Source organism: Dasypus novemcinctus, unplaced genomic scaffold, assembly GCF_030445035.2.
Source record: "Dasypus novemcinctus isolate mDasNov1 unplaced genomic scaffold, mDasNov1.1.hap2 scaffold_157, whole genome shotgun sequence".
Classification (NCBI taxonomy): domain Eukaryota; kingdom Metazoa; phylum Chordata; class Mammalia; order Cingulata; family Dasypodidae; genus Dasypus; species Dasypus novemcinctus.
The window spans coordinates 396,843-409,151 of NW_026688157.1; the positions used below are offsets into that span (position 1 = coordinate 396,843).

Genomic DNA, 12,309 nt, shown 5'->3' on the forward strand with positions numbered 1-12,309 from the left:
ACTGAAGGAATGAGAGAGAGGATTTCAATTTAGGAGTAGAGAAGAAGCCCATTCACCAAAGGTAGAACCAAAAGTTGAATGTGATTAGGGGAATAATTGCCTGGATGCTGAATCATCTGACTGATGTGTTCAGATTTAAATTTTCTTTGCCTTGAAAGATTATTCTGAGAACCTGCAGGTGGGGTCAGAGGCCCTGTCTGGAGTCTAATGGGATGTGTGATGGTAAGGAACCAGAGGAGATTCATTATAATCTTCTCTTTGGCATTTGAAGCTGGGCTAGGATCTGAAAAACTAAAATATTGGCATAGCTGACTCCTTACCAGGCATAAACTGAATTTTTATTTGTGAACCCAACTACTTGGGTTTGAATCCAGGTTTTGCTTCTTTATGTTTGTATAACCTTGTATCTCATTAGATTGTTAATAAGATTAAAACTGAATTAACACAGGAAAAGTATGTAATTAAAACAGTGCCTGATACAGAGCTAACAGTATTGAGTGATGATGATGATTTTGCAGTGTGGCTATAAACTTTTGTAACATGTTGGCTATGCCAAAGTAAAGATGTGTATGTGTATGTACACATCCACACACATTTGATTCATATGCATACACATGAAACCATTTGTTTTTGATCTGTTAAATTTTATGTACAGGTTTTTGATGAGAAGTACTTTCTGGTGGAAATGGATGATTTGCGACCAGAGCCTCATACACGGCGATCTTTTGTGTGTCATGTTGACAGTCCTGGTATTTTTCCTGTGCAGTGGAGTCTGAAGAATGGTTTACACATCAGCCCCCCTCCTGGTGCGCAACTAGTTTCTGTCTCCATTATTCACTGGGAGGTTTTTCTTGAAATGAGGTTTATCAGAGGGCATTATCCAGATTTTTGTCTCTCTCTTTCCTCATACCCAAGACTACCCCCAACATTGTAGGGGTCTAAGACAAGTATAAATTAAGGCCCAGGTTCCATATATTTACTTGCTTAAAAGTTATAATTCAAGCTAACAAGGTATTAAATAAAGTATGTTCTGTTCTTCCCTTGACAAATACATCTTCATAGTAGCCTGGAAGGCCAAAATAGTCTGGAGTCCCATGCTGGTTCTTTAGTTCCTTCCATCTTATGCCTGTGGAAAGGTCACAGAGAGATGGGGAGAGGACACACAGTAAGCTCTGGTAGCTGGCTGATGAGCAGAGGCTGAGGCCCAGAGCCAGGAGGTAGACTTTTGAAAGCTTGAGGTTTCTAGTCCTCATCAAGAAGGCCAACTCTGCAGACTAAAGAGGAAGGTGTCTGGTTAAGAGTAGGAGTCAGAGAGGCTGTAAACAGGAAAGCAACAGCTCGTTTTCCTGGTGTTTACAACTTTGCATTAATAAGACTCCTAAGGGGAATGGATGTAGCTCAGTGGTTGAGTGCCTGTTTCCCATGTACCAGGTCCTGAATTCAATCCCTGGTATCTCCTAAAATAAAGACTCCTAAAATAGTTGAGTTTGATTGAAATTTTTTATATTTTTTAACTTACAGAGTATTGAGTGCCTAGAATACCCACTTTAAAGTATCAGTTATTTATCTGACTTTTATATCAGTAAGACAGATTATTTGATTCACAATCTATGTATACTTTACTAGTAGGCTTTTGGTAAAGCCAGCTTCACTTTCTAGATGGTGAATGCTGGAATACTGGGCTGGAAGTACTCTTTTTATGTTAACAAGTATCATAAATCCAGAACCTTTTACCTTCCACTCAGCCTTCATTCATCTAGAAATCATTTATTGACTGTTTACTATAAACCAGGCATTACGCTTACACAGGGGAGACAAAAAATGAGACAGTTATCTTCCTTCAAGCAGCAAATTGGTGAAAACACTTAACTTTTCAGGCTCTCCTCCATCACTGAACACAGTGGGAATGGCAGAAGTGGTAGTAGAGGGAGGGAACCCTTTACTAGATGAAGTTCTTGCCTTCCATGAAGGCTCTGGCCATCCCAGATTCTTTATTCTGCCTGCTATCTTCATGTAAAAAGAAAAAAAAAAACATTTATTAAAGATACTGGAGCCTCCAGCTCTAGTCCTAGACAACTCAACTGTCTTTGTAAATAGATGGAAGGTAGTGGATCATGTAATTGAAAATGGCAGAATAATTTGCAATCAGAAATTGAGATAGAGGCAGAGGGAGAACATGGCACGAGTCTCAGTTGGGCAGGGAAGGTGATTGCAGGGGGCCATTTGGCTGTAGGCATAGTCTTGAATGGGCTGCTCCATGCCTGTGAGATATTAAGTTTTGTAGTGGCAGAGAGCAGTTCAGACACCATGGGGCACTGGCCCAGTCTAGCTCCTCACACACAGATGGTGCTGAGTAAGGACATTAGATACTTCTATCAGGAACTTCAAAGGACTTCAGCAGGGAGTTAAGCTCAGTTTTCCTAAAAATGAATTGTGATTATAAGGCACAGAGCTTCTGTAGAACATGAATCCAAAAGCATAATAAAGTAGCCTTTCATCTGAGAGAATTGCATCTGTGATAGCTAAGACATGTTTAAGGAAATAGCAGTATCAAAAAAAGTCTTCACTAATTAAATAGTACTATAGGTTATTTACTACCTCTTTTCCTTCAGAGCCCAGGTGATAATAGAGCTGTTAATGAGACTGAATTTATATGTACAAGTCAAATCCTGCCATAACTGTCTCAAATCTTTTGCTAAATTACTAGCAGCTAATCATGTATTTTGCAAAATAAGAGCCTTATTAAAACTTGAAAGTTGCAAAAATTGTCTAGATCATTTTATTGTATTGTTATAGTTTGACCAGAGTTGCTTTATTTTATAAAATTAACAATGCCTTGATCTATAGGGTGGTTTTCCCGCTCTTTAAAATGATCAGAGTCCCAAATTAGCAAAATTGGAAGTTGTGGGTAGACCCCAGGTAGGTGTGTGTGCTGTGAGTCATTGTTGTTTTGTCCCCATCTAGGCTATCACAGCCAGGACTTTGATTGGGCCGACTACCTCAAACAGTGTGGTGCTGAAGCTGCTCCCCAGAGGTGCTTCCCTCCGGTGAGAACCCTTGCCCGTCACAGCCACTGCTTTGGGTTGCTGGTGCCTGCTGTGCTGCCCTTGGTTTTCATGACCATTGCTCTGAAGTTAATCATTTCAGTCAACCCAAATAGGTACCTCGTCATAAAAAAAAGTCTAGAGAAAAATCCATTTACGGCGGAAGTTAATCTATTAGTTTATAAAGCTTACCAGTTTTGTTTTTTCTTAATAGAAGAAATCATGTGAATTTGAAATTTTATTCATAATTACTTTGTTCAGTAAGGTGAAGAAAAGGTTGACATTGAGTGGAGAAAAATTAAGCTTATATTTTTTGTACTGTACACAATTTTTTTTGAATCATATAGTATGTTACACAATATATGTACTTCATAGTAACACAGTCATACAGCTAAGCTTGTTTTAAAAATACTTGTATCACAGTAATAAATGCATGTGGTTTAAAATGCCAAATAGCTGTAAAAAACTTAGAAAATAAAATACTCCATCTCTTTCCGCTATCCCCAGCCCTATTCCAAGAAGTAACCATGTACTACTACTCTTATTCTAATTCTTGTATTTATATTTCTTCAATTTATAAATAATATGCTGCTGACTTTTGAGTCATTAATTTTAGGCATATCTTCTGTTGGTTCTGTATTATGGTAAATGAGAATTTAGCTATTTTATATTAGCTTTCCCTTTTTCCTTAACTACCTCTTTTTCCTATTCTAGTTATATTACAATTTTAATTGAATCTGAATTGAGTATTTGCATTATTATAAACACTCAGTTTTTCACAGCTGATGGCTATAATTTATCATTGTTTCTTTTTATTTATCTTCAAGTTAATAATTTTCTTGTTTTTCATTTGCTTATTTTCCTTTGTTTCTAATCCTAGCCCTTCCCACACCTTCCAGTAGTGTCGCATTACTGCTTTCTACAAAGGCATTTGCATTGGGAAATCTGTCATTTCTAATGTTTTCTTAGCACCATCCCTCCTAGTAATGTTTTCTTAGCACCTCTCTGCCGGAACTGGCTCCTCTCTAGGATTGTCCCACATAGTTTTAATCGTAGAACTGCCTGTCAGTGTCACCCAAGGTATTGCCTCTCCCTTTCTTATGACTTGGAGTCCCTTTTTCATATATCTCACAGCCTCCTCCTCTTTTCTTAGTTTACCCCCTAGTTTGGTTGGAGCCCCTCTTTCATTAGTTTCTTGAGGGAGGATTCAAGGGAGGTAAATTTTTCTAGATTTTGCATTTTTGCAAATATCTTTATTCTACTAACTTGGATCTATTGTTTTATTACACAATTTTAGGTTGAAAGTTATTTTAGTTCAGCATTTTGAAAGCATTGCTCTGTTGTCTTCTGTCTTTTAGTATTGCTGTTGAGATACTCAAAGCCACTTTTATTCTTGATCTTTTGCAGATGACCTGTCTTTTTTTTTTTTCCCCTCCCAGGAGGTGACAGACTCTTTTTGTCACCTGTTTTCAGATGGTGAACCTTGGTGTGGGCATGTTTTCACCCATTGTGCTGGGTTCTGAGTGGACACTTTCTCTCTGGACATGCCTGCCTTTCTGTGATGGGAAATTTTCTTGAATCACTTCTTTGATTTCCTTGCTTCCTTTCTCTCTTCTCTCTTTCTGGAATTCCTTTTATGTGGATGTTGGCCCTTTGGATCAGCTCTCTATTTTCTTAACTTTTCCCTCCTGTTTTCTGTTTCTTCATCTTTTTGCTTTGTTTTCTGGAAGATTTCCTAAACTTTTATTTTTCAACCCTTCCTTTGAATTTAAAATTTTTTTGATATTACATTTTTTTATTTCTAGAACTATTTCTGTTCTGTGAATATTTCTTTATTTTTAATAGCATACTTTTCTTATTTGAAGGAGGCACTATTTTTTCTTAACTCTCTGAGGATGTTAGCTAACCCTGACACACCCTTTTTGGGAGTTTTTTTCTTACATAATATCTGTTTTCTCCAAATTGCTCATTTTGTCTGTTTTGGTCTCTAGCTTTCATATCCTTAGGTGTCTGGTAATCTTCAGTTATTTGTTTAAGAATGGGAGAGTAAAAAACAAATCTGATTGGAAACTCCGAGCATATATGTGTGGGGCTTGTCAACCTTCAGCTTCCCTAGGTGGTGGGATCTGGCTGGCCATTTGTTAGGGAAGCCTGAATTGTATCTTTACGCGTTTCTTCTTGGACTCGCCAGATTACTGTAAGAAGTCTCTTCTGGCCTTCTCCTTAGGCGGTAGCGGCCTGGCGGCCGGATTCTGGTGGACAAGTAGGGAATGCTAATCCCTGCTTTTGGTGCTGCATGCCCTCAGCAGTTCCTTGTGTTCCCTTGCCTAGGGTCCAGTGTTTCACCCCCTCTAGAGGATAGCACTCACCTATAGGGGAAGGAGGATGGACAGTTGCCCTGGGGTATACAGTTGACAAGAAACTGACATGACCTAAATGCATAAATGTTTTCAACAAATATTATTTTGATTACTTCCCCTCCAGCCCCTATTAGTTACCACTAGAGTTTATTCTTTTAGCTGCAAAAATGTTGTTGTTGTTGTTTCCTCTCCTATATATTCATCCTGATATGTTTATGTCTTAAAAGATCCAAACCCTTAATTTTTTTTCCTATCTGGTTGTATCATCATCTTTTTGGTGCGTTTCTTCACCGCATGGGGGCTTGTGCCTCTCTACATCATGCACAAACACTTTATTTTTGTGGAATGTCAGAAAGGAAAGAGAACAATCAGATGCAGACATTCAGTTCTCCATCTTGATCCAAAAGCTATAAACTTTTAAAATGTATGTTTTAAAGGACCCTTTCCCCTGTTCATAAACACTGTATCTCCTAAATGCCATTTGTGATATGCATACAGGTAGGAACCAGGCTGTTGCTTGTAGGATAGGGCCTTTCATGGAAGGGGAAGTGAACTAACATTGATTGAGGGCGCCTTGGTTCACGGCACAGAGCCTTTGATACCTTGTTCATGTAGACCTTGAAACAGCCCAGTGAGATAGCTGTTCTTGACTTCATCTGACTAGATAGGATACTACAGAAAAAAATGCTTACACACCTTGACCAGGCCTCCCGGCCAGTAGCAACACTGGGATCCTGACCTCAAGCAACATAAGTCCCTAACGCCAAGGGAGACAGACATTCTTCCTTTGTTTCATTACGAAGCAAAACCAAGCAAAACAACAGTGTAGTTTTAAGTGTGACTCTGGGGATTACATATGAGTTAATAATGGATGTGTATTTGAATTTAATTCATTTGTTTTCTAGTCAATTTCTGAGCATGAATTTCAGGAGAACATGAAGCTCGAGGCAGTGAACCCGGTTCTCCCTGAAGAAGTTTGTGTTGCCACCATTACTGCAGTAAGAGGTTCCTACCTGTGGCTCCAGCTGGAGGGTAAGCACCAGCAGCGCCGGGAAACCTGTGGCCCCCTCTTTGCTTTCCTGTTTATGCTTGTAATTTGGCTTGTTAAACTTAATTGGCTTGCTAAATCAGTCACTTAGGGAGTATAGGGGTCTTCTAACTTACAGTGCAAAATTCTAAGCTAAAAATTTACTTTTTGTCCTTGACTTGCAAGTTTAGGAAATGAAGGGAATAAATAGCCTTCACTGCAGAGTGACCTATTTTCTTGAAGAGGAAAGTATAAGTCAAATAGCATATGTTTTATGTCCTGAATATATGAGCTTGAGCAATGACACCTAGCTCATTCAAGAGATAGTATTTTGATTGTCCCTAACTAATAGAACCTAAAAGTATATAAAATAGAAATGTCCTATTAAACTGAAAGTGACAGCCAATGATTTGACAGGTTTGTGGATGGAAAATACTGTGTTGAGTACCTATTGCTGCCGTTACTTAGTGTGAACCATGTTTCTTTTTTATCCTGATGTCAAATAACTTGACTCTGAGAAGGCACCTACTGTTTCTGATGGCAGAATTGGCACTTAATACCACGTCAAGGACAGTAATGAATGTAGACTTTTCTGCAACCCCATATCACTATGTCATTTCCTGCTTTCTGGCTTATCCCCAGAGTACCAAAACTAATCTTCCCATTGAGTAGAACTGTCACGTGTGTTTTTTGGTTTCCAGTTATTTTAAGGAATTGACTGTGATGCATTTGTTGATAGTCTATAAATGACATCAGTGGTAGTTGCAGTTGCTTATTTGCTCATCCTTGGCCATGGGTCACCTTATATATTCACTACCTATTGTGGTCCTTACATTGGTGTACTTGGGGGAAAGTTTACTGTTTTTTTTTCTTCATGTTTTTCACTATGAAAAGATAAGACCTCTATGTAAAATGGATCTGCTTATGAGATTTTGTATTATTGTAACAGTAGAACATTGTCTATGACTTAGTTTAATGAAGAAAGTTGTTTAATGGTCTAAAAAATATTTTTTAATCTAAATAGGTTCTAAGAAGCCCATACCTGAATTCATTGTGAGTGTAGAATCTATGGCTATCTTCCCTTTGGGTTGGTGTGAAACGAATGGCCACCCACTCAGCGCTCCTCGCCGAGCACGAGGTATCTATGTCTATTTCTGGGTCAGAGGGTTGATTGTTAAATAATCTGTTGTGTGGCTACTACCAGTTGGGTTAAATCCTGACATTTCAGAAAAAAGCAAATAAGCTGATGTTCTGGTTATCTACCCCCAGTATAAGAAATTATTCATTGCAATAAACAGTATTACCTTACAGTTTCTGTTGGCAGCTGGGTCCTCTGGATCAGCCATCCCAAGGCCCAACAAAGAGAGGTCCTCTTTCAAGCTTACTTAGATGATTGTTGGAAAGATTCATTTCCTCATGGGCTGTTGGATGGACATTCTCATCTCCTTACTGGCTGGTGGCCTGAGGCCTTTCCCAGTTCCTTGCCATGAGGGCCTCTCCCTAGGAAAGCTCAGGACATGGCAGCTGGCTTCCATCAGAGAGGAGCAAGCTATAGAGCAAAAGAGATTGCACAAGATGGAAGCCAGATTTTTTTCGTTATCTGATCTTGAAAGTGACATCCCATACCCTTTCATTGGATGTCATTTACATCTGTAAAATCACTCTTTTAAAGTACACAATTTGGTAGTTTTTAGCATATACACAGACTTATACAACTATTACCACTATCTAATTTTAGAACATTTTCATCACTCCAAAAAGAAACCCCATACCCATTAGCGGTCACCACCACCCCAGCCCTAGGCAACCACAGATCTATTTTCTGTTTCTAAGATTTGCTTATTCTGGACATTTCCTGTAAACAGTCATACAGTATATGTTCTTTTGTGGACTGGCTTTTTGCACCTAGCATAAAGTATAATGTTCTCAAGGTTCATTCTTGTTGCAGTATGCACCAATACTTTATTCTTTTTTATTGCCAAATAATATTCCATTGTTTGAATACACACGTTTTATTTATGCTTTCATCAATTGATGGACATTGATTATTTCTAACTTTTAGCTATTATGAGCCAAGCTGTAGACATTCATGTACAAGTTTCTGTTTGGGCTTGTGTTTTCATTTTTCTTGGGTATCTAACTAGAAGTGGAATTGCTAGGTCACCATTTGACTCTGTGCTTCGAATTTTGAGAACTAGAAGACTGTTTTCCACAGTGGCTGCACCATTTTATATTCCTACCAGCAATGTTTAGGGGTTCTAGTTTCTTAACCTTGTCCCCAACACTTGCTATTGCCAAAATAACTTTTATTTCAGTCAAAACTTGGAGGGTCAGGAAATCGAAAAGGGCTCTGTTGGGCACTTCTTACTTGGAAATGCTCACACAGTTGCAGTCAGGTGCCACCTGGGATTGTAGTCATCCAAAGGCTCAACTAGGCCAGATATCCAAGGTAGCTTACTCACATGGCTGGCAGTTGATGCTATCAGTCTGTGTGTAGGTGAGCTCTCCAGTTTGGCAGCTTCAGTTAATCAGACTTCTTATAAGGTGGCTGGCTTCTCCCAGAGTGAGTGTCCCAAGAGAATCAATAGAAACTAAGTAGCCTCTTATGACCTAGCCTCAGAAATAACCCACCATCCCTTCCACCATAATATGTCTGTCAAAACTGTCACACACCTCCTCAGATTCAAAGGGAAGGATCACAGACCCCACCTCTTAATGAGAGAATTATCAAAGAATTTGAGCTTTTTAAAAACTTCTATGACTATCTTGTTTATACTGTATGCCTAAACATGTAATTTTTATTTGCAGAGTTCATTGTGTCTACCCTACAGCAACTGGTGTCAGAGTATGCAATGAAAAGAAACACTTAGGAATTTTATTTGTTGGAAATGAAGGTTTATTTTCCTAGTTGTTGAATAGAAGTGATTCCAAGATATTGAGTTTCTATTACAAATTATATCACAGCACAAATCCTGAGATACAGTGTGTTCTCTTCCTCTTGCCCAAAAAGTATTTATTCAGGGTTTTACTTAAAAATATTTTCTTTACCCCTAGATTACAAAAGTATTCTACACTCTTTACTACTGAGTTTTTAGTTCTACCGCTTACATTGAGGTCTTTAATTGCTTTAAAGTCTACCTTTGGTCGATGTTAGGAGATAGCCAGTTTTATTTTTCTCCACATGGTGAGCCATGTTTCCCAATCCCGACTACTAGATTATTTATCCTTTCCCCCTGATTTGTGGTCCAGCATTTATTGTGTAATAGTTCTATATTTTCATGGAGCCGTTTCTCAACTTTCCATTGCATTCTTTTTTTTTTTTTTTTAGATTTATTATTTATTTATTTATCTCCCCTTCCCCCCCCCACCCCAGTTGTCTGTTCTCTGTGTCTATTTGCTGCGTCGTCTTTGTCCACTTCTGTTGTTGTCAGCGGCACCGGAATCTGTGTTTCTTTTTGTTGTGTCATCTTGTGTGTCAGCTCTGTGTGTGTGTGGCACCATTCCTGGGCAGGCTGCACTTTCTTTTCGTGCTGTGCAGCTCTCCCTATGGGGCACACTCCTTGTGCGTGGGGCTCCCCTACGCGGGGGACACCTGCGTGGCAGGGCATTCTGCGCGCATCAGCACTGCGCACGGGCCAGCTCCACACAGGTCAAGGAGGCCTAGGGTTTGAGCTGCGGACCTCCCATGTGGTAGACGGACACCCTAACCACGGGGCCGAGTCCGCTGCCTTCCATTGCATTCTGAGCATCTTCTTGAGCATACACCATATTTTTTCCCCCAAACACTCTATTTTACCTCCTTCCCCCCTTCCTCTAGTAACCTCTAATATACTTTCTATCTCTGCAAATATGCTATTTTTACTTATCTCCTATAAGTTATATTATACAATATTTGTCTTTATGTGCCTTGCTTATTCCCATTAGCATAATATTTTCAAGGTTCATCTCAGAATTTCATTCCTTATGATTGGGAAATACTCTATTGTATGTATGTACCACATTTCATTTATCCATTTGTTAGTGGACACGAGTTGTTTGCACCTTTTGGCTCTTGTAAACAATGCTGCTTTGAACACTGGTGTACAAGTATCTGTTTGAGACCCTGTTTTCACTTTCTTTGGATATATACCTATAAGTGGAATTATTGGGTCATTTGGTAATTCTATACTAACTTTTTGAAGAATCACCAAACTGTTTTCCACAGTGGCTGCATTCCCACCAACAATGTATTAGAGTTCCAGTTTCTCCACATCCTTTCCAGCATTTCTTTTCTTTTTTTTTTTTTTTAAATAATAACCAACCTTGTGGGTATGATATGGTATCTCATTGTGGTTTTCATTTGCATTTCCATAATGGCTAGTGATATAGAGCATATTTTCATGTGCCTATTGGCCATTTGTATTTCTTTTGGGGGGAAATGTCTATTCAAGTCTTTCGCCCATTTTTTTAATTGATTTGTTTGTCTTTTTGTTCTTGCATTGTGAAAGTTCTTTATATATTCTGAATATGAAGCCCTTATCCAATATGTGGTTGCAGCTGTTTTCGCCTATTTTGAAGATTCTTTCACTTTCTTTGTAATTTTCTTTGATGCCCAAAATTTTAAATTTTTTTTTGTCTTTTTTTATTTTATTTTTTTTTATTGACTTTGTAATAATATTACATTAAAAATATATATGTGAGGTCCCATTCAACCCCACCCCCCCACCCCACCTTTCCCCCCCCCACCAACACTCGTTCCCATCATCATGACACATCCATTGATGAAGTCAATTTTTTATTGTTTTTTGTTGTTGACATTGTTGCTTGTCTTTTGTCCATTCCTGAATTCCAGGTCATGAATATATGTTATCTTTGAAAAGTTTTATAGTTTAAGTTCTTATATATATGTCCTTGACCCATTTTGAGTTGATTTTTGCCTATGGTATAAAGTAGGGGTCTCACTTCATTCTTTGCATGTGGAAATCCAATTTTTCCCAACACCATTTGTTGAAGAGACTATTCTTTCACCATTGCATATACTTAGCATCTTTGTCAAAAATCAGTTGGCCGTAGTGTGTTGGTCTAGTTCTAGATTTTCAGTTTTGTTCCTTTGTTCTATATGTATTTATACCAGTACCACCCACAAGGTTTTGATTACTGTAGCTTTATAGTACAATTTGGGAAGTGTGAGTTCTCCAACTTTGTTCTTCATGTATTAGGTCCTTAATAACTAGAATGAGTGAACCAATAAAGAGAGTAAGTATATTTCTGAAACCGATGTTATATGGAAATAATTAAACTGAACTTCATGGTCAAAAATTAGAGAGGGGAGTGGGTGTAGTGCAGTGGCTGAGCACCTGCTTTGCATATATGAGGTCCTGCATTCAATCCCCAGTACCTCCTTAAAAAAAAATTCGAGGAGAGAATTTTCAAGAGGAAAGAAAGAACTTAAAATCTTTGTCTGTCGTATATACCCATATTATTAATATTGGTTGATATTTTTGCACTTGAAATATACTAATTCAGCAAGAAGCATTTGGAGAGTCTCGAGAGTAAGAACAGTTAGAGTTGGAAATAAAAAGACTTTATCACTTCTCATGGTCATGGAAATATTCTGGAATACTAATTCTAAAAACTTATGCATCAGCTACTGTTATGCCCAAAGAATACTAATATAAGGGAAATGAATGTCTCATTACCATATTTAAAGTTGTTATACAAGGCATAATTACAATACAGTGCATAACATGTTTTATTGCATCAATAAGAGTAAGAAAAACTTTGCAACAAAGGGAGTTTCCTTCACCTGGTTCCTTCTTTTAATGGAACTACCACCAGTGCTTATTCTAACCATTCTTTTTTTTTTTAAAGATTTATTTATTTATTTCTCTCCCCTTCG

At 38.2% G+C, this 12,309-nt stretch overlaps 1 protein-coding gene across 3 annotated transcripts in view; it reads left to right on the forward strand.

Moving 5' to 3' along the window:
• SFMBT1 (Scm like with four mbt domains 1) overlaps window positions 1-12,309 on the forward strand; it is a 191,524-nt gene that overhangs the window by 151,324 nt on the left and 27,891 nt on the right. For all 3 annotated transcript variants that reach the window (XM_071213612.1, XM_071213613.1, XM_058292609.2), the window contains 4 exons: window positions 656-806; window positions 2,965-3,047; window positions 6,310-6,436; window positions 7,456-7,569. In XM_071213612.1, coding sequence (XP_071069713.1) covers window positions 656-806; window positions 2,965-3,047; window positions 6,310-6,436; window positions 7,456-7,569 — 475 coding nt within the window. The remainder of the gene's footprint in view (window positions 1-655; window positions 807-2,964; window positions 3,048-6,309; window positions 6,437-7,455; window positions 7,570-12,309) is intronic.